Source organism: Gossypium raimondii, chromosome 8 (genome assembly GCF_025698545.1).
Source record: "Gossypium raimondii isolate GPD5lz chromosome 8, ASM2569854v1, whole genome shotgun sequence".
Lineage (NCBI taxonomy): Eukaryota > Viridiplantae > Streptophyta > Magnoliopsida > Malvales > Malvaceae > Gossypium > Gossypium raimondii.
Window position 1 is genome coordinate 37757793 of NC_068572.1, and position 23531 is coordinate 37781323.

General features: G+C 36.2%; 1 protein-coding gene and 1 non-coding gene across 2 annotated transcripts; both read right to left on the reverse strand.

The window, feature by feature from the left end:
- Positions 1-240: 240 nt before the first annotated feature.
- Positions 241-347, reverse strand: LOC128032340 (small nucleolar RNA R71). The gene has a single exon (XR_008188467.1). It is a non-coding gene; the product is annotated as a small nucleolar RNA R71 (small nucleolar RNA).
- A 15171-nt stretch (positions 348-15518) lies between these two features.
- On the reverse strand, positions 15519-16139 carry LOC105793290 (uncharacterized). The gene has a single exon (XM_012622215.1). The coding sequence runs from the start codon at positions 16137-16139 to the stop codon at positions 15519-15521; it is 621 nt and encodes a 206-aa protein (XP_012477669.1).
- Between the last annotated feature and the right edge of the window lie 7392 nt (positions 16140-23531).

Here is a 23531-nt window from a genome sequence, read left to right on the forward strand (position 1 = left end):
CAATTTAGTGGGGTGCCCACGGAAGATCCACATCTCCACCTTCGATTATTTGTGAAGGTGAGTGATTCATTCAAGATAGCCGGTGTGACTAAAGACGCACTGAGGTTGAAGTTGTTTCCGTACTTGTTACGAGATCGAGCACGAGCATGGCTCAATTTATTGCCACCAAGTTCCATATCTACATGGCAAGAATTAGCAGAGAGATTTTTGGTTAAGTATTTCCCACCTAGTAAAAATACTAAGTTAAGGAACGAGATCACAACTTTCCAACAATTGGATGATGATTCTTTGTATGAGGCTTGGGAGTGATTCAAGGAGTTACTTCGTTAGTGTCCTCATCATGGGATTCCTAACTTATCCAGTTGGAGACATTCTATAATGGTCTCAATGAACATATAACATTGATAGTAGATGCTTCCGCAAATGGTGCAATTTTGTCTAAGTCTTATAATGAGGCTTATGACATCATCAAGAGGATTGCGAGTAATAACTATCAATGGCCAACAAATCGAACAGCTTCAGGAAGACTTGTAGCTGGAGTTCCTGAAGTTGATGCCCTCACTTCGTTATCAGCTCAGGTATTGTCTATTTTCTCCATGATAAAACAGTTAACCGCTAATAGTACTAATAATTCTGCAGCTCAACCACCAAGTCTGTTTGAAGTATTTTCCTGTGTGTACTGTGGGGAAGGTCATTCTTTTGAGAATTGTCCATCAAATCCTTAGTTAGTGTACTATTGGGGAACCAATATCAAATAAGAGTGGACAAGGACACCAGTCCAACTTCTACAATCCTTTATGGCGTAATCATCCTAACTTTTCTTGGACCAACTAAAGAAATGGATTGAACAACAACTTATTACATCAAAGACGCAACCAATCTCAAGGGTATAATCAACAAGATCCAAAACCACCTCAAGCTGAGGCATCAAACAGTTTGGAGAACTTGTTGAAAGCGTACACGGCAAAGAATGACGCTTTGATCCAAAGCCAAGCAACAACACAAAAAAAATTAGAAAACCAAATGGGTCAGTTAGCTATGGAGCTACGTAATAGCTAAGGAACCTTGCCGAATGATACTGAGAATCCAAAAAATTTGGGTAAAAAACATATCAAGGCAGTGGCATTGCGAAGTGGTAAAATTCTAGAACCCTGATTGATTGATGTCGAAGATAAGCCCGGTGGGAAGAATCAACCAGCTGTTGAAGTTCCTACACTACAAGAATTAGAATCTGCAATGTCTGACAAGGTAAACCCTGACTTAGTGAATTTAGATATTTTAACATCTTCTATGGATGCAGATTTACCTACTCAGAAAAGTTATTCGGTTCAACCGAAAGTTCCATCACCTCCATATCCACAAAGATTGCAGCAAAACAAGCAGAAACAGGAGGTGCAATTAAAGAAGTTTTTGTATGTTCTGAAGTAGTTACACATCAATATTCCGTTGGTAGAGGCTTTAGAACAAATGCCAAATTATGCGAAGTTTATGAAGGATATACTGTCCAAGAAGAAATCACTGAGTGAGTATAAGACTGTTGCCTTGACAAAGGAGTGCAGTGCGTTCCTGCAGAACAAATTACCACAGAGATTGAAAGACCCAGGAAGCGTTACTATACCTTGTAACATTGGTGTATCTTACTGTGGTAAAGCTTTGTGTGACTTAGGAGCGAGTATCAAGTTGATGCCTAAGTCTATCTTCAAGATGTTAGGGATAGGTGAAGTAAGACCTACAACTGTGATACTTCAGCTAGCAGATCGATCTTTAGCATATCCCGAAGGAGGATCGAGGATGTTTTGGTAAGAGTCGATAAATTTATTTTTCCTGCTGACTTCATTGTCTTAGATTTTAAAGCAGATAAGGAACTATTGATCATCCTTGGGAGACCTTTCTTAGCCACAGGAAGAACGTTAATTGATCTGTAGAAAGAAGAACTCACAATGCGAGTTCAAAACGATCAGGTAACCTTTAACATTCTTAAAGCGATGAAATTTCCCGATCCAGCAGAAGAGTGTTCAGTTATGGAAGAGAGAAAAACCTTGGTTTCTATGGAAAGAAATTTTAAAAAAGATCCATTGGAGAAAGCCTTAGATCTTAACCCTTTGGAAGATGAAAAGGTGAAGAAAGCATGGCTTTGATGGAAGCCAATCCGGGAAATTTTATTCAATCCATACGGTTTTAACCGTTGGAGTTTGAAGTCAGAGAATTTGTGCAACCCATGTTGTCAATTGAAGAACCACCTAAACTCAAACTAAAGGTACTTCCTTCTCTTTTGAAATACGTTTATTTAGGTGATTTTTCTACTTTGCCTTTGATTATTTCAGCGGAACTGACGAAAGATCAGGAGGAGTAACTAATTGTTGTTCTAAAGAAATTTAAGAAATCAATTGGTTGGACCATAGCTAATATTCAAGGTATAAGCCCTTCTTTTTGCATGCTAAAATCATTTTAGAATAAGGTGAAAAAGCTAGAATTGATGGGCAAAGGAGGCTCAATCCTATAATGAAAGAAGTTGTGAGAACGGAAGTGATCAAATGGTTAGATGTAGGAATCATCTATCCTATTTCAGATAGTTCATGGGTAAGTCTGGTGCAGTGTGTGCCGAAGAAAGGTGGAATCATGATTTTTCAAAATGAGCGTAACGACTTAATTCCAATGAGAACTGTTACCGGTTGGATAATATGTATTGATTACAGAAAGTTGAATAAAGCCACTTGGAAGGACCATTTTTCGTTGCCTTTTATGGATCAGATGTTAGATCGACTAGCAGGTAATGAATTCTATTATTTTTTAGATGGCTATTCAGGATATAACCAAATAGTTGTAGCCCCGGAGGACCAACATAAAATAACCTTTACTTGCCCATACGATACGTTTGCTTTTAGGCGAATGCCTTTTGGATTATGCAATGCACCTGCAACTTTTCAACGATGCATGATGGCAATATTTACTGATATGGTTGACAATTTTGTTGAGGTTTTCATGGATGATTTTTCTATTTTTGGTAACACTTACAATATCTGTTTGAGTAATTTTGCTAAGGTACTGAAGAGATGCGAAGAGACGAATCTTGTCTTTAATTGGGAAAAATGTCATTTTATGGTCAATGAATGGATTATCAAAGAAAGGAATTGAAGTTGATGAAGCAAAGGTGGATGTAATTGAAAGATTACCGACCCCAAAGAATATGAAAGGAATCAGAAGTTTCTTAGGCCATGCTAATTTTTATCGAAGGTTTATCAAAGATTTCTCAAAAATTTCTAAACCGTTGTGTTTGTTGATAGAGAAAGATTCAGTGTTTGATTTCAACAAAGCATGTTTGGAAGCTTTTGAAGAGTTAAAGAAGCAGTTAATCTCAACCCCAATAATTGTTACACCAGATTGGAACTCACCTTTTGAGTTGATGTGCGATGCAAGTGACTATGTCATTGGAGTTGTGATGGCTCAAAGAAGAAATAAAGTGTTTCACCCTATTTACTATGCAAGTAAAACTTTGACGGGAGCCCAACGCAATTGTACGGTAACCGAAAAAGAACTCTTCACTATAGTTTTTACTTTTGACAAATTCTGTTCATATCTTATAGGTACCAAAGTTACAGCATTTACTTCCCATGAGGCCATTAAATACTTGCTCACAAAGAAAGATGCAAAACCAAGGCTGATTCGTTGGATACTTTTACTCCAAGAATTTGACCTTGAGATCTAAGAAAGAAAAGGTGTCAAAAATCAAATGGCTGATCATCTGTCGAGGTTGGAGCAAGATGAGGTAACTCAGTCATGTGTGCCTATCAACGAGAATTTCACAGATGAACACTTATTTGAGGTAAAACGAATTCATGAAATACCCTGGTTTGCTGATTTTGCCAATTATGTTGCATGTGGAATAATTCCTTGAGAAATGACATACCAACAAAGGAAAAAATTCCTTCATGATAGTCGGTATTATCTTTGGGAGGATCCGTTTTGGTTTAAACAATGTATAGATAATATAATCCGAAAGTGTGTAGCTGAAAGAGAGATGTCTGAGATCTTGTATCATTGCCATTCATCTCCAAGTGGGGGACACTTTGGTGGTTCACGTACTGCAGCAAAGATTTTGCAAGCAGGTTTCTTTTGGCCTACATTATTTAAAGATACTTATGCTTATATGAAGAACTGTGATAAATGCCAAATGACTGGAAATATATCAAGGAGGAATGAGATGCCCTTAACAAACATTTTGGAGATTGAATTGTTCGATATATGGGGCATTGATTTCTTAGGCCCATTTCCTTTTTTTATGGGAACAAATGCATCTTAGTTGCTGTGGACTATGTATCCAAGTGGGTTGAAGCTAAAGCATACCCTACAAATGATGCTAAGGTAGTCATGTGATTTCTACATACACATGTGTTTACACGATTTGGGACACCAAGAGCTATTATTAGTGATGAAGGTTTTCACTTTGTGAAAAAATGGATTAAGTGGTTGCTTGATAAATATGATGTGAAGCACAAGATTGCTACTGCCTATCACCCCCAGTCTAATGGGCAAGTTGAAAGAGTGAATCACGAAATCAAAGGTATCCTTGAAAAGGTAGTATGCCCTAGCAGAAAAGATTGGCCTCGAAAGCTCGATGATGTATTATGGGCCTATCGAACAACATTTAAGACTCCGCTAGGAATGACTCCTTATTAGTTAGTCTTTGGAAAGGCATGTCATTTGCCATTAGAGTTGGAGAATAAAGCTCATTGGGCTTTGAAGCAGTTGAACTTTTATCTTAAGCAAGCCGGTGAGAGAAGGATGTTACAACTTGATGAGTTGAAAGAGCTGAGGCTGTTTTCCTATGAGAATGCCAAAATGTGTAAAGAAAGATCAAAGAGATGGCATGATAGTCATATACAACCTCGCGAGTTTAAAAAAGGTCAGAAGGTTTTGTTGTTTGATTCAAGGTTGAAGTTATTTCCTGGGAAGCTTAAATCCCGATGGAAAGGACCTTACACCATCTACCGAGTTTATCCTTATGGAGCTATTGAATTATACGACAATTACTGAGGTACGTTTAAAGTTAATGGTCAACGTCTCAAACACTACTAGGATGGTGAAGTTGAGCGAATTGAATCTTCGTTCAAATTAGTAGACCCTTACTTTTTCATGAACTCATTTTGTAAATAAATAACTAATTAGAACTTATTTTCTTAACTTATTACATTTAATTAATTCTACCTAAGGAGATTGGAACTTAAGTGGGACAGCTGTGACCCCTTCAACCTTTCTTAGGAATTAATTTAATGTAATTTGTTAAAAAGAAATTTTATAATTAAGACTTAATTATTTTTTAATTTCATTTGTTCTGTTTAAATTTTTAATTTTTATGTTAATAAAGGGGGTCAAATTTGGCCCAAGTACTAATCATTTTTTTTAGTAAGATACAGTTTGAGGCCCAAGACAGCAAAAATGAGGGAAAAATCAATGCCTTGCCGTCACACCCATTGCTTGCCCCCCAAGTGACCCTAATGTAGCTAAATTTTTGCTACGTGTTGCCCTAATTTTTCCCTATATAAACCCCTTTCCATTCTACTAATTTTCATAACCCTCCAAGCAATTTGCTTACACCCTAAAAAAATCCCTAAAACTCTCTTTTGTGCCGTCAACCTCAAATCCTGAAAGAAACAATAGTTCTCTTCCCTTTTTGTGGAAATTCCCTATTGCCACCGCAAAGAGATTGTCGAACCACCACCGTTGCTATCGCACATCATCGTCGTCGCCGCACCATCCTTGTTGTCGCAAGATATTTTGTCGTAGCAAGTTCTACCCACTTTGTCGATTTCTCTTTTCTCTTTTGTGCAAAAACTTTGCCAAATTTTCGGGAAAAGATACCATGTCTCGCAAAAGAACCAGATCTTCAAAGACTACTCCTGAAAACGCGATTTTGATTGATGAAGAAGTGAAAGAGAGATTTGATTCAATCTTCAAGCATCAACCTATGATGCCGAAAAAAGGTTTTGGCTTGAAGAGTAATGATTTGATGGTTGTTCCTATACCGATTAGAAAGAAAATCAATGCTCTCAAGTGGGAATGATTTTGTGATGCTCGTTCACTTCCCGATGATGAACTAGTTTGAGAATTCTAAGCTAGTTTGACTACACAAGATGCTACTGAAATCATCATTCGAAAGAAAAAAATGTACCTCTTACTTCTAAGTCCATCAATGATTTGTTTAATTTACCTTATATTGAAGAAAATGAGTACTGCTTTATGATGAACAATATCAATTGAGATTTTTTTCAACAAGTGCTTGATGTTGTGACAAATCCGGGATACCAATGGATTATAAGAAAATATGGGAGCCATTCTAGTCAAAAATAATACTTAAATCCCGTAGCAAAGGTATGGTTTTATTTCGTTCGCTACAGTTTTATGCCTATCTCACGTAGTTCCACCATCTCGATGGAACGAATACTTTTGTTATATGCAATTTTGACAGAAAAGTCCATTAATTTTGGGAAAATTATCCTCAAGGAGATTCATGATTTTGCTAAAAAGAAGGCAAGAAGTACTAGTTTCTCACCATTAATCACTTCACTTTGCTTAAAGGCTCGTGTTAAAACATAAGCAAATTTGAAGGGGTAATATGTTCAAGGATGCATTAGAAATTATGATCTTGAAAGATTAGTAGAGAGGGTGCATGAACTGAATCAAGGTGAGCAATAAGAGCCAACTGAGTCGGATACAGAGGAGTCAACAGATGGAACAGAAACTGAAGCTAATTCAATCACAGACACTGAAGAGGAAGAATCTAATAAGGAACCTAAACATTCCTGAACCAAGGGTTGAGCCAGAAGAAGAACCAGTCAAGCTAAGTGTTGAACCTGAATATACAACTATCATGCCGACTTCTGTAAGTACTTCAAGGAAATCAGAGTTGTCAATTTTAATGGATATGTGCAAGTTTATGCACAATCAACAACAGACTTACTAGAAATATGCAAAAATTAGAGATGACTCAATTCGAAATACTTTTAAGAATATCTCTAATACTTTTGTTCCTAAGTTCCCAGATGCTATCTTTAAAACATGGACGGAAGATACTGACGATGCAAGCAGGGATGGAGCTAAAGAAGACAAAGGGCATAAGTCAGAAAAATAAAAGGGGGGATCTTGTCCTGTTATTTATTTAATTAGTTTTAGGTCTTTAGGAATTTATTTCTTTCGTAATTAGGATTTAATTTTTGCAGAATAAAACATAGCAAGCATGAACAAACTTAGCACTTCTTTAGAAAGAATAAGACTACGTGATGTGGTAATGGGAATGAACATGTCTAGGATTGGGTTATTAGGGAAGACTTGGTACTTAAGCAGTCTTAATGACTCACCTCTCTTTCTTTACAACCCTACCTGGTGTTCAGTTTTCATTTATTACTTTGTTCTTGCAATGAATACATTGCTTCTTTTTAAAGGGGGTAAGGCAAATAAATTGCTCAAACTTTTAAATTTTTCAAGTATGTTTTACTAATTTCTTTCATAAGTATGTTTTAATAAGTGAATGTTTAAAGATATTCTTGTTACTGGGATAGTTTGTATGCAAGTATGAATGATGATTTTATCTAAGTGAAAGTATGTTACCATGAAGAATAGAATGTTTGTATGATCTTAGCCTTAGTAATGTTTTCCCTGAAAACTTAGTTCTTTTGAGATTAAACATACGTGAAGGTTTATATCTTTAGAATTGACTTAGTAACTTTCTTGAGGCGAAATCCTAGGGTACACAAAAATCTTAAATGATATAGGCACTATTGCTTTGGATCGTTTAAGCCTTTTCATGCCAACCCTATAATATTAGACCCTTGAAACTGTAATTTTGAGCTTAAAGGCTTGTTATTTTACAATGAGTCTACATTATAAGCCAATTATCATCTTTTTTAAACTATCTTAAATTTGTGCACCTATTTTAACTAAAGTTGTCTTGGGAATCAACATTTGAGGAAATTTTCATAAAGATGTATGTGCTCATGCTAAAAAAATAGCGAAGAAAAGTTCGCTCAGTCTCCAAAAAGGAAAAATGTGAGCTTGAGTTCAAAATAAGTTTAGGGGTGTTCCAAAGGTTCATTTAAAGAAAAAGGTTGTATTACGAGAAAACTAAGACAAAGTTAAAGGTTAAGATTTTTAAATCAAAATGTCTCATCTCTTAAAATCCCTACCTTTAACCGAGCCTCATTACAACCTTATAAAAGACCTATTGATTTGATGATTATGTCACCTACATTAGTGGAGAGGAAGTCCTAAGTTCAACATATGACGATCATAAATAAGCCTTGTGATTGTTTGCTTGATTGGTAGGATATTATGTTGAATGAAGACTGTTATCTATGGCTGTGACATACATGCAAACAATGATTCGTGTTGGCATATTTTGAAGCTTAGTATAATCTTAAGGAAAGTTTGCATATGAATTACTTGTTGATACAGAAGATCGATAAGCATGAAGTTATTAATGCATGATTATGGGACAAATATTGATATTGCTTACACAATTAGCAATTTTGCCTTAGCAAGACCTTTTATTGTGCATAAACATTACTAAGGACGAGCAATGATTTAAGTTTGGGGGTGTGTAAACAGAAAAATATATAGTATTTTTCCTATGTAATTTATCACCTTTTTACTTAAATCCGTTTTAAAACTAAGTAATTGTTTAATAAATTAATGAAATATATGAAAATATGAAATTAAGACATAAAATTATTAAAATATGATTTTATGCTTTATTCTATAGTTTTCATGCAACAAATGGCTTATTTTATATTAATTTGAATATATTATATTTTTAAGACATAAAGTGGGTCATGCATGATTAAGTCAAATAATAAAATATAAAATTATATTTAATAATTCATTTTAAATATTTCATTAATAATTTGGGTTTTAATTAATTAATTAAATTGGATATTTAATTCTTTGGTCCTCTAACTTGTTGATTTATTTTGGGCAGGTCTGATAGCTTTGCTGGATTATAAAATCGTCCAAATTGGAGACCAAGTCAACCCAAAATTTGGCTGCACATGGCTGTCCGTAAACCACTTTTTGGTTTAATTGCAGAAGGTCCTTGAAGAGTTGAAGAAATTAGAGATTTACCTGAAGAGTTGCACTTGACCGAGTCTCAGTCCTGAGTTGTGTGGCACTCAAATTGACCAAAAATCAAGGAAAAATCAGCTCAACTTGCTAAAACTAAGGACGGCCACCCATGAAAGATCCTTCAAAAGATGGAAACTCCTAGTTTTAGCAAACTATCTCTCCATTCTCACCTATAAATAAGACCCTCTCATTCCTTCATTCATCATCCCTCAAGCATCCATCAAGCATCATTCTCTCTTCTTCTCGTAGCCTTTTCCATTCCCACGGTTAGCATCATCTCTCCATAGAGATTTTAGAAATTAAGCCTCTTAAAGAACACTGGCCGGCCACCATGGAGAACCATCAGCAAAAGAGCAAGAACAAAGGAGTTTCATCAGTCAGAGCCTTGGGTGAGAGCCACTCTGAATTGGGTTTAATCTTTCTTTTCTTTAACTTAATATAAAGATGTTTTCTATGTGTTCTTTGTTCTTGTTTACAACAATGTTAGCTTAATTTTATTTAAGCTAAGATGATTGCTTTGATTAAATAATATTTATTTGATTCATGCTTATAATGTTTGTGCCTTAATTGATCATGCTTTCAATTAAAATCAAGCCTGTATTTCGTTCATACGTGATTGAAATGCACCTGAATTAGCTAAGCCATCCTAACCAGACGACGGCTAATGGACGCATAATTGAAATGTGGATGCTCAATTTAGATCCTAACACGATTAAATTGCAGGTTGCATAAAAAATCTAACCAAGCTCTGTTATCTGCATAGTTTTTCTAGATTTGTGTGATTAAATTGTTTCAAACGTAACACGTCCCTGTTAGCTCACACGAATGCTAAGAAACCCTTAGTAAATAAGGATTAGTAAAATGCGTATTTTCTAAGTAATGGATTCCAAAAGGATCTAATGTGGTTTCCAAACTCATGAAAGATCGAGTTGCCATGGAATATTTTTCGAATGTTATTAAGCATGTTGATAATAAATTGAGTTTAATTAAAGTCATTGTCCTAGTTTATTTAAGTTTTAATTGTTACAAATTGTGTTTAATTTTACTAAAATCTATTTCAATCATATAGTTTGCATACTTAGGATAATTGGCATTAGGGATCATTGCATTTAGTTTAATATATTTTAATCACCACTTCTCAACTATATTGTGTTTTTATTTACCAAATTGTTAATATAATTTTACAAATTAAGTGACTTAGTACAAGTACAACCCCTGTGGAGACAATAACTTGATACTTACTTGTTACTTGATAACGACTGTGTACACTTGCACAAACCTAAGCGTTACACACCCCCAAACCTAAGGGATGCTTTGTCCTCAATGCATGAGACCTAAAATTAACAACATGCATTATGATTGATTAAACAGACGATAAAAGAAACTCCCCTATTGGAAAGCTTGACTGGTGGTGATTGTATGTCACTACCTGCAGGTTGATTTCTTGGTTGCACTCTTGTATCTTATCTTTATTTTAAGTGATTGAATGGGTGATTCCTTCTCTTCCTTTTTAGATTCAGTGATCTCATCAACTATTCGATTCATTTCTTGCTGTTGTGCAGACATGTCTTTAGGTGGTATAAGTGGAACAAGCTTTTTTCCCTTCTTATTTGTTATAGTTGCCGAGTTGGTTTTATTTTGCTCATTTTCCTCGCGCTTAATATGCATTGATTTTGTTTTCTCTAGTTCCTTTCTAGCTACTTTCTCTTTTTCAAGATTGGTAAATTCTACTTTGTCAGATTGCACTTCAACTGGTTCCTCCTCAGCACATCCAGCCTTAGACAGTGGTAACAAAACCTTAGGGAAATTAGGAAATCTAGGCATTGGCTGAGTGAAATTCTTTTGCAATGACCTCTTGAGAGCAATATCACGATCCTTCACGTAGGACCAATAAAGTGCCTTCTCTTCTTGGGCCTTTATCATTTCTTCAGCAATTTGATATTGTTGAATTTCAAATAGTAACATTATTTGCTCCAATTGCTCTAACTACTACAACACTTACTTTTCCAATGCACCTTGAGAGGCTGAGGCTATTGCTGGGGCAAAGTGTTTGTCAAAAGATGTAGATGCCTTACTTTACTAATGTCATTTCAGTATTTCTTCTCCTTAAATTTTCAAAAATATAAATTAGGACATTCCTCCCTTGCTTGGGGCAACATCCTTATTGGCATTGAAGGGGAATTAGCAATTTTGTAGAGAGCAACGATTAGGGATGGGAAATTTAGACTGTTTGCATTCTTCTCTCAGATTGATGCACCTTATAAAAAATAACCTTGCCGATGTTGATTTTCCTTCCCATAATGGTTAAATGCAATAGTAGCATTCATTCCTTAGACACTGTGGAATTGTGGGTGGATGGCATTAACCTACTCTTGAGGAAGTGATGGGCTTGAGTAAAGTCCTCCAACAGTATGGTATTCTTGGCTAGACATCATCCATTAATTTCCTTCAACACACAAATCCTTTAAAACATGATTCAAGCCTACAATGGTGATGTTTTCAGTGAATGGGGTATGCTCATCTTGAACATCTGTTAGCCCAAATTGGGCATTGATTGTATCTTCATCAAATGGAACTAAATTTCCTTGCATATAAATGAAAGGGGCTATCAGGGGAAATGATACGGGCATAGAACTCTCGAACAACTCGTCATAAACCATATGTGGCTCATCTTTAAACAAAAATTCTTTCTCAAAATAGAATGGTTGCTTGGAGATGTTGGTGTCATATTTCGAAGCAATAGCTTTGTTTAAGAAGGTTCTTGGTTGGGTGGCACTTGTTTGGGAAGATTCGACACCCTTAGAAGTTGTTTTAACTCTTTCCATTGATTACTCACGAAGAATCCTTGAGAAGGTTGGAAGGAAGTTAAGTTCAAGAAGGGATGTAAGGAGGTTGAAGGAAGGTGAGAGAGGAACCGCTGAGTAACGACTTGTAAATTGAAAGGGCATAGGTAGTTGGGAAAGAGTAAATGGGGGTAATGTGGTTCCTATAAAATTACAGGGTAAGTTCTGTGAAAAGGAAGGAAGATGGAAAAGTAAAAAAAGCTTTGGAGGGAACCCTGGAATGACCTAGCCCTAAAAATTTTTGGCATTTTCTTCTCGGGCTGCCCAACTAACAAGATGGGGTCCAGCATTCCAAAATCTTTCCATTGACCTTTCTCCCTATTTTCTCCCCACATTTCTCTTACTTTAACATGCCCCTATACACTTTGCTATGGCATAATTCACTTTTCAATTGCTAGGGCAAACACCTATTGGTACTACCTCTATTATGCTTGCACGTTCATTCTTTCTCTATAATTCCTATGAAATTTTTACACTATAAAAAACATAACCAAAATTGAAAATAACATCAAGTAAGTAAAAATAAAAACTGTAAAAACAGAATTAAAGTAAAGCAAATAAAGAAAATAAGGAAAATAAAAATAGGAAAGAAAGGTTGAGTTTAAACATCTCTAAGGTTAATGGATTGTTTGTCTCAATCCACATAAGCACCACATTAGTGCTTTGAAAATTGTCCATTCACCTTAAAAATTATCCCAGTCTTGATATCTTTGATGTCCACTGCACCATGAGGATACGCCTTGATTTCAACTTACCACGGAACAACTTCAACCTTGAGTTGATTAGCAACACTTGTTGCCCCTTTCAAATTGCCTTGGCATGATCCTCTTGTTGTGCCATCACTTGGTCTTCTCTTATAGAGCTTAGCGTTCTCATAAGCTTGAGCTCTAAATTCTTCCATTTCATTCAACTCTAATAGTATTTTATGTTCGGCAGCTATCTAATCCATATTTAGCTTTTTAATGGCCAAAAATGCCTTGTGCTCTAGCCCAATAGGCAGGTGGTATGGCTTACCATACACAAGCTTAAAAGGCAACATTTCTAACGGTGTTTTGAAGGTAGTATGATAAGCCCACAAAGCTTTATCCAATCTCAAGGACCAATCCTTTCGAGTTGGTTTCACCAACTTTTCCAGAATTTGCTTAAACTCCCTGTTAGAAATCTCAGCTTGTCCATTTGTTTGTGGGTGCTATGCCGTGGCAAGTTTGTTCTTCACCCCATACCTGTGCAAACCATTGGCAACAAGTTTGCAATCAAAATGAGACCCCTAATCATTGATGATGGCTCGAGGCGTACCAAATCTTTTGAGGATATTTCTGTGCAAGAACTTCGTCATCGACTTGGTATCATTGGTAGGAAGGACTAGAGCTTCTACCCACTTGGAGACATAGTCGAATGCCACTAGTATGTATAGGTTGTCAAATGAGGATGGAAATGGACTCATAAACTCTATTCCCTGTAAATCAAACAACTCAACCTCTAAAATGTTTTGCAATAAAATTTCATGTCTTCTTGAAACATTACCAGCTCTTTAAAATCGATCACATTCTTTATAAAAGCTTGGAGCATCCTTGAATAGACTTGGCCAATAAAATCTTGACTAAAGTAATTTGGTAGCAGTTCTCATTCCTCCAAAATGCCCTATATAAGAAGCAGAATAGGATAAGGAAGGGTTCATCCCAATAAAAAAATCTTGCATCATGAAGGAATTTCCTTTTTGTTTGGTTGTTAAGATCAGGTGGCAGCAAACTGCTTACTAAGAAGTTCATTATATCGACATACCAAGGTAATGCTGTGGCAGCTAACAGTTGCTCGTCAGGGAAGTCTTCCTTAATAAGCTTGATGTTACCATCCTAATTTCTAGCTTCTAACCTAGATAGATGGTCTGCTACTTGATTCTTTGTACCTTTTTTGTCTCCAATTTTTAGATCAAATTATTGTAGCAAAAGAATCCACTTGGTCAGTCTCGACTTTGCATCTTTCTTGGCTACTAAGTATTTAGTTGCAGAGTGATCGGTATACACTATGACCCTAGTGCCAACTAGATATGATCTAAACTTATCAAAAGCAAACACAACAGCTAATAATTCTTTCTCAATGGTAGTGTAATTTAGTTGTTCTTCTGTTAGAGTGTGACTAGCATAGTAAAAAGTGTGAAAAATCTTATCTATCTATTGCCCAAGCACAGTTCCAATAGAAAAATCACTCGCATCATACATGAGCTCAAATGGCTGTAACCAATTTAGGGCCACTACTATTGGAACAACCACCAGTCGCTTCTTCAGCTCCTCGAAAGTAGACAAGCAAGCATCATCAAAAAGGAAAGGTTTATTTTGTTCCAACAAGGTACACAAGGGCTTAGAGATCTTAGAGAAGTCTTTGATAAATCTCCTATATAATCCAACATACCTAAAAAGCTCCTAATTCCCTTAACACTCGTTGAAGGTGGCAGCTTCTCAATCACTTTGATTTTTGCCTTGTCAACTTTGGTTATTTTATGAAAGACCTTATACACTAGGAAAATACCTTCTTGTACCATGAAATAACACTTCTCCCAGTTTAGATCGAGGTTAGTCTCCTCATAACATTGAAGTACCAGCTTTAAGTTGTGTAAACAACCTTCCAAGTCATTCCCAAATATAGAGAAATCATCCATAAACACTTTGAGGAACTTCTCAACCATATCCGAGAATATTGACATCATGCACCATTGGAATCTTGCTGGTGCATTACACAGACCAAAAGGCATTCTTCTGAAGGTAAATGAACCACATGGACAGGTGAATGTTGTTTTTTTCTTGATCCTCTAGGATGATTGCAATTTGATTGTACCCAGAATATCCATCTAAGAAGCAATAAAAATCCTTACCAGCTAATCGATCTAACATTTGATCAATAAAAGGCAGTGGAAAATGGTTTTTCCTTGTGGCTTTTTTTATCTTACGATAGTCCATACAGACTCACCATCCCATAACAGTTCGTATAAGTATAAGTTCATTATTATCATTACTGACTACGATGAAACCTCCCTTCTTTGGCACACATTAGACTGGACTCACCCAAGAGCTATCTAAGATTGAGGAGATAATGCTAGCATCCTACCATTTGATTATCTCTTTTTTCACCGCCTCCTTCATAATGGGGTTTAACCTCCTTTGCTGCTCAATAGAACTGCCATCGCAATTTTCTAGCAAAATTTTGTGCATGCAGATTGTGGGGTTGATTCCTTTAATATCTGTGATTGTCCATCCTAATCCTTTTTTGAACTTCCTAGGAACATCTAACAATTGAACCTCTTGCTCATAAGTCAGCTCAGCAGATACAACCATAGGCAGTGTATTATCCTTCCCCAAATAAGCTTATTTTAATTGTGTAGGTAAAGGTTTCAACTCTAACATGGGTTATTCTTCTATGGATAGTTTAGTAGGGTTCAAAATTCGAGCAAATAAATCTAATGTGTCAAACCTCTTTCCAGGTCTATCAATAAATAGTTTGGATTCTAGCAAATGTTTGTGGTGTCCTAATGGCCCTACATCGTCAATCTAAACTGAATTTGATTCACTATGCTCTTTTTGATGGTATTTTTTTCCCAAATTCCACTTCCACAACATAGTCTAACAAACTGACAGCATGACACTCTTTTATACCATCAACACATTTTAGAGCCTGGAAAACATGAAAAGTGATTTGTTCATCATTTACCTTTATAGTTAATTCGCCCTTTTGGAAGTCAATCATAGTCCTACCTGTTGCAAGAAAAGCTCTACCTAGAATAATAAACACATCTTTGTCAGCTTCACAGTCTAACACAGTGAAATTAGTAGGAAAAATGAATTTATCTACCCTTACCGGGACATCCTTAATTTTACCTTCTAGGTGCGCATATGATCGATCTGCTAATTGCAAGGTCACAGTGGTGGGTATTGCTTCACCAATTCCCAGCTTTTTAGGCACAGACATAGGCAGAAGATTTATGCTTTCTCTTAAATCACACAGGGCGTTCCCAACATATTGGTTACCAATTGAGCAAGGTATTGTTAAGCTTTCTAGGTCCTTCAACTTTGGATGTAATTTATTTGTCAGCATAGCAGTGCACCATTCAGTGAGTGCAACTCTTTCAAATTCTCCCAATCGTCCCTTCCTAGAAAGTATGTCTTTCATAAACTTGACATAGTAGGGCATTTGCTCCAAGGCTTGCACAAAAGGTATATTGATGTGAAGTTGCTTAAGGACATCCAAGAATCGCCTAAATTGTTGGTCTTGTCTATGATTCTGAAATCATTGGGAAAGGGTGGGGGGCGAACTTCAGGTTGCAGTGGTTGTTTTGCCTGAGCATTGCATTCAGGAATGCTATCAAAATTTGCTTTGGCATTGTTTTGTCCAGTTTTCTCATTTGTGGTCTCTTCATGTGTTGTTCCATAGTTTTTCTTTGATTAAATTATGAATTCGCTGTTTGAACCTTTCCCACGCTTTATATAGTGTTTCATCCTCTAATTTCCTAAAGGATGTTATGTCATTTCTTGGTTTGGTATTCATATTCGTTGGGTTATATCGTAGCAAAAATCTTTGATAGAGATCATTCCATGATTCTACTATTCCAGATGGTACAACATTGAGCCATGTTCTAGCACGATCTCTTAAAGATTAGGGAAAAAACTTGAGTTTTAAGGCATCTTCAGGGACACCTTGCTACTTGAAAAAATCACAAACGTCTCAAGTGCAATCTGCGATCTTTAGTTGGAAAACCACCAAATTGGCCAATTGATTAAAGCATCTAAAACATTACAGGTGTCAATTCAAAGTGGGGAGCTTGAATCTGTGGCCTGATTAATCCAGGAATGCCATTACGCATACAACAACAGTGCCCCTATGCATACAACTAGCAACAGACATGTTGTGATCATTAAATAAACAAATTAGTAGCTAAAAATATAAAAATTGCAATAACAAAAATAAAGTTTCCAATTGTCAATCCCCGACAACGGCGCCTAAAACTTGTCACGTGTGAATATGATGTACGAATTGTGTAAGTATACACGTTGAATCAAGTAATAAAGTGATGAGTGACTATCGTCCCCATAAAGATTAGATGGGTGTTCTTTGTTTAACTTACCACAATTTAATAGAAAGGATAATTGTATTAAACAATATTTAAATGAAATTAAAATGGGATTAACACATTAGAAATAAGAGTAATGAAGTATACTAGCAAAGATTGCTATTGCAACACTTCAAACAAGAGTACTAAAAACTTGAACAAGATTGGAGTATTGATCGTAAAGGTTGGCATTACTAAGGGCTCAGTTCTAACGTGTGAACAGTGTCGTGGTAAAACTATGGCTTACCTCTGTTGAAAGCAAGTCTTAAGGTTATTCACCCATAAGAAACTATATGTTTATAGGCTTGGGAGTAACAACCACTACTAAGCATAACCTTCTAAATCATATAAGGTAAGACTCTATGTCTCTAGTTTACATAAGTGTTTCAATCAACACTCACTTATATTACCCAACTTCGATCTAGGTAGCCTAATTCTGTCTGTAACACCCCTAACCCGTCACCGTCATCGAAATAGGGTTACAAAGCATTACTGTAAAAACATAACTTTAAAACATAAATTTCCAAACATTTCATAAATCATAATATAATTCATACAAACACATGCTTATTGTCCTTTATTTAAGCCCTCGAGGCCTTAAAAAAACCTTAAAATCGATTTGGGACTAAATCAAAAACATTTAGAGTTTTATAGAAATAGATAGAAAATTTCATATTGCAAGGGTCACACGGCTGACACACACGCCTGTGTCTCAGGCCATGTGGACATTCCAAGTTAGGACACACGGCCGTGTCCCAACCCATGTTTGTGCCTGTGTAACTTTCTAACTTAGGTCACACGGCCAAGCCACACGCCCGTGTGCCAAGCCGTGTAACTCTCGAAATGGCCTCACACGCCCTTGTGCCAGGCCGTGTGCTAGGCTGTGTAACTACCTAACTTGCAACCCTTCGAAACCTATAGACGACACACGGCCGTGTTGCATAGCCATGTGTTAGACACATGCCTATATCTTTAGCCATGTGGATGAGAAATAGGCTGATTTCAAGCCATTCCCTTCACCCTAAACAAGCACATACCCACAAGCCACTTGCACATATCACCAAGCCTTTAAAACATACCGAAAACATCCATAATATGATCACTTCAATAAATCATTTATCATACAACCAATATGCCTAAAAGGCGCCTCAGTCACAAAAATCAAATATACTTAAACATATGCATAATTTATCCATTCATCAACCATATATTTCTAATCCATTTCCATACCAAACCTACCACAATGACCACATGCCAAAATCACTTTCAAGCACACTAAATTGGTCATTCAAAACATAACTTTACTTGACCATTTCAACACCAACAATTAAAGTATTAAAATGCCAAAAGTTCATCAATCACCAAACCACATTTACAAGCCAAACATAATGACAATCTCATCAAGCACAATTTACGTATACATGTCATTATAAACATGACTCAAAACACCAAAATCTACCGAAATAGTTGCTGGATAGTGTGATAGGTCTCCGACAAGCTTCCGATTATCTATAAAATATGGGAAAGGAGACTATGTAAGCATATATTTCTTAGTAAGTTTGTATAACATAAAACACAACTTACCATTTCCTTTCATAACATTAAAATTTATCATGATATAATCCAACCTTTAGCTTAGCCCAAGCCTAAGCACAACCACCAACATGTTAGCATACTTGCACATAATTCATATGAATTTAACATGGATAACCATTATACTTTAGCTTGATTCAATTGGATTTATCATTCATCATAACATAACATGTTTTCCATGTAGCTCACCATTTCAATGTATTTCATACATATGTAAATTGAAAAATATATAGGATCTTTCCTATATAATTCATCACCTTTTTATTTAAATTTGTTGTTTAAACCATGTAATTGTTTAATAAATTAATGAAATATGCAAAAATATGAAATTATGACATAGAAATTATTAAAATGTGATTTTATACTTTATTATATAGTTTTCATGCATAAAATGGCTTATTTTATATTAATTTGAGCATATTATATTTTTAAGCTATAAAGTGGGTCACGATGATTAAATTAAATAATAAAATATAAAGTTATATTTAGTAATTCTTTTTTAATATTTTATTAATAAATTGGGTTTTAATTAATTAAGTAAATTGATTAATTAAAGTGGTTAAATTATATTATTTGCTCATCTAAACTATCTACTATTTTTCGACAGGTCTGAGAGTTTTCTTCTAATTGCAAAACCATCCAAATTGGGGACCAAGTCAACCCAATTTTTCACTGCACATGGATGTCATAAACCAGTTTTTGGTTTAATTATACAAAGTACTTGAAGAGTTAAAGAAATCAGAGACTTTCCCGAAGGTTTCCTGATGACTGAGTATTAGTCTTGAGTTGTTGGGGCACTCAAATTGACAAAAAATCAAGGAAACCTTAGCCACCTTTCCTCAATTCATGGCCGGTCACTCTTGAAGGAAGTTTCAAAGGATGGACACTCCTATTTTTAGCAAACTAGCTCCCTTGCCTCCTATATAAATAAGAACTCATTTCTCACTTTTTCAATCATCCCTCATCCCATCATCTCTCACTGAATCATCATTCTCTCAACTCTTTTAGCTATCTTTCCCCTTTTTGATCCTTGCATAAGGATTTTAGCAATTAAGCCTCTTAAAGAACCTTTGGTCGGCCACCTTGGAGAGCCATCAGCAAAGGAGCAAAGCAAAGAAACTAAGGAGCCTCGCCAATTAGAGTCTTAGGTGACAGCCACTCTGAATTGGGTTTTGTAACACCCCAAACCCGGCTTAAGAGTTATGGTTGAATCTGGCAGTACCACATTGAGGTGTTTAGCGTAAAATTAGACTCGTTGGTAAAAGTTTTTTTCTAGGCTTAAAAACCGCGTAATTATTATTTAACAAATCATCTACCCAAAAAGTTTGCCTTGTTGTCTGCTTTTGATATAAAAGGTTGATCTAAAAACGCGAAAGCATTTGAAAACTCTAATACTTAAAGTTCGTGTATTTGAAAACAGTATTTATTTTGAAAACTCGTTTTAACCTAACTAGCAGTATAAAATATGTAAGCAAAAGCCCAATTAAAACTTGCACAAACTTAAAGGCCTTATTATAAAAACCAAAACCAAATATATAAACTAAGTTAAAATAAAAGAAAATGTAACAACAGCAGTAGTGTGGCCACCTTAGAGTCCCTCACAGCACCGGATCGTCTATGGCTGAGGATTACCTGCACAGTTAAAAGGAGAGGGTGAGTTTACAAAAACTTAGTGTGTAATCCTCTACCAAACAGTCAATGTACAACATGCAATAACAGTCTGGGCCTTAGCCCAATAGAGTAATAGTACAGTGTGGGCCTTAGCCCAATACAGTAACAGTGTGGGCCTTAGCCCAATACAAAAACAGTGTAATGCAATAATGTAACCCATCCCAATCCAACCAACACACCACTCCGTACCACCAACACACCATGTGGGGATAAAATTGACCCACCCAGCCAACACACCAATATCGCAGCAAAGTTGCTAGTAATAGCATCACAGCAGAGCTGTCAGTATTAGTATCGCAGCAAAGCTACTAGTAACAGTATATGTGGCAAAGCCAGCAGTAGGTCCACAGTCATCTTGGGCGACCCGTGCGACCTTAACAGTATAGTACACTTCCTCCAAATATAACAACCCAACCCCATGCAACATGTCGTGACATAATATCATACGTGTATGCAAAATGTCATGCCCAATCATAGTCATGCATATCATAGAGCAAATCAATCATACATAACATAAGGCCATAACAGTCATTTTATCTCCTAGGGGTATAACAGTCATATTACCCTACAGGGGTATTTCGGTCATTTTATCTTATAGGGGTATTTCAATCATTTTAGCCTATAAGGGTATTTCGGTCATTTTACCTTATGGGGTATTTCGATCATTTTACCTTATTGGGGTATTTCGGTCATTTTACCTTGTGGAGGTATTTCGGTCATTTTACCCTGTGAGGTATTTCGGTCATTTTACCCTATGGGGGTATTCCGATCATTTTACCCTGTGGGGGTAATTCAGTCATTTTACCCTGTATGGGTAATTCGATTATTTTACCTTATAGGGGCAATTCGATCATTTTACCCTGTGGGGGTAATTCAATCATTTTACCCTGTGGGGGTAATTCGATCATTTTACCCTGTGGGGGTAATTCGATCATTTTACCTTGTGGGGGTAATTCGATTATTTTACCTTATGGGGGTATTTCGATCATTTTACCCTGTGGGGGTATTTCGGTCATTCTATCCTATTTTGGGGTCTCGGTGCAGATATCGACCTCTCGAAAGGTCCGTAGTCGCCTCGTGCGACTCAAGTACCCTAAATGGTCATAACAGTGTAAATGGGCGCAATACCCATTACTCGGCCCAAGTGGGCCACACGAGCAACCCACATTTTGCCACGGTTATGAGATCTACACAACCCAGTCCAGAATTTGCCACAAAACGTGGATTTCATCTGTGTGGGGCCCACGAGCCCATTGAGCCCACACAACCCATGTCGACCCAATGTGGCCCATTACGGCCTAAGCCCATGGAAATGCTCATGGAGGCCTCTACAGTTTATTGCCCATGATTCGCAGGTTTGGCTTTCCACACGAGCGATCACACACTACTGTGGTCTCAACGTTGTATTTTGGCTTTTCGGCTTTTACTGTTCTACAGTTATAGTGGGGTGTTTACACACCTGATGCGATTTGTAGATTCCCTTCGTTCTGAACACTCTTATGCGAAAAATCAATGATCACCGCTCCCTTGGTTCCCAGGCAATGTGCCAATCAACCTCGACCACCACCAGTTAGGAATGGAAGCAATGCAGGTTGGACAGAGCGACGAAAACCTTGAAAATCTCGTTGATCTCCCATCGAGAACAAGGAACAAATGAGATGATGATATAAATATCTCTCCACAACAACAACCTCCCCAAATCCAAATATTCTCTCCTCCAATCTCGCTATGACCAGTTCAAACTCCATTTAGCAGTATTTCAATCCAACTCTACCACCCACACGAATTAGGCAGCAAAATAAATACTCCCTTTTTGATACGCCACCACTCGAACCTTAGACCCCATGTACACTCCACACACCCCTTACCACTAGACTAAGAACTCCTTTGTATCATATTTTAACCACAATAATGTAAGAACCTACTATCTAGATCCAAGGATTTTATTCACTTAAAATAAAAATTTTGCATAAGGCAAAGCTTGAACCCCTGACTTCTCAGACACTTCCAAACACTCTTGAATCACTTAACCACTAAAGCAGACATTCATTTATGTCACTTCTTTGCACAACTAAATATTTATGTCCAGTCTCCTAACTGTTCCCTTGTTCAAAACCTATTTCTTCTAGGCCCAAAATTCGGGGTGTTACAGGTTTAATCTTTCTTTTCTTTAATTTAATATAAAGATGCTTCCTATGTGTTCTTTGTTATTGTTTACAACAATGATAGCTTAATTTTATTTAAGCTAGGATGATTATTTTGATTAAATAATATATATTTGATTCATGCTTATAATGTTTGTGCCTCAATCGATCGTGTTTTCAATTAAAATCACGTCTGTATTTCGTTCATACGTGATTGAAATACACCTAAACTAGCTGAGCGATCCTAACCAGATGACGGCTAATGAACGCATAATTGAAATCTGCATGCTCAATTTAGATCCTAACACAATTAAATTGTAGGTTTCATAACAACTATAACCAAGCTCTATTATCTACATAGTTTTTAGATTTGTGTGATTAAATTGTTTCAAACCTAACACGTCCTTGTTACCTCACACAAATGCTAAGAACCCTTTAGTAAATAAGGATAAGTAAAATGCATATTTACTGAGTAAAGGATTCCGAAAGGACCTAATGTGGTTTCCAAACTCATGAAAGATCGAGTTGCCATGGAATGTTTTTCCGAATATTATTGAGGATCTTGATAATAAATTTAGTTAACTTAAAGTAATTATCCTAGTTTATTAATTTTATAATTGTTGCAAATTGTGATTAATTTTACTAAAATCTATTTCATTCATATAGTTTGCATACTTAGGATAATTTGCATTAGGGATCATTGCATTTAGTTTAATATATTTTAATCACGACTTCTCCACTATCTTTTGTTTTCTTATTTACCAAATTGTTAATATAATTTTACAAATTAAGTGACTTGGCACAAATACAATCCCTATGGAGACGATAACTCGATACTTACTTATTACTTGATAACGACTGTGTACACTTGCACAAACTCGAGCGTTACAGCATACATGGCTTGGTTCATATTGAACACTTACCATTTCCTTTCAATTTGATGCCTGTTGAACCGTTTAGAATATCATTGGATACACGAGATAGCTCACACGAAGTGTGCTAAACATACAATCATAGCATTTCCTTTCTTTTACATCATTGCTCACATGAGCTGTGAAATGGGTTTGC

Excerpts from the sequence above, each read along its gene's own strand:
- LOC105793290 (XM_012622215.1), bottom strand. The coding sequence starts at position 16,139 with ATGCCCTACTATGTCAAGTTTATGAAAGACATACTTTCTAGGAAGGGA.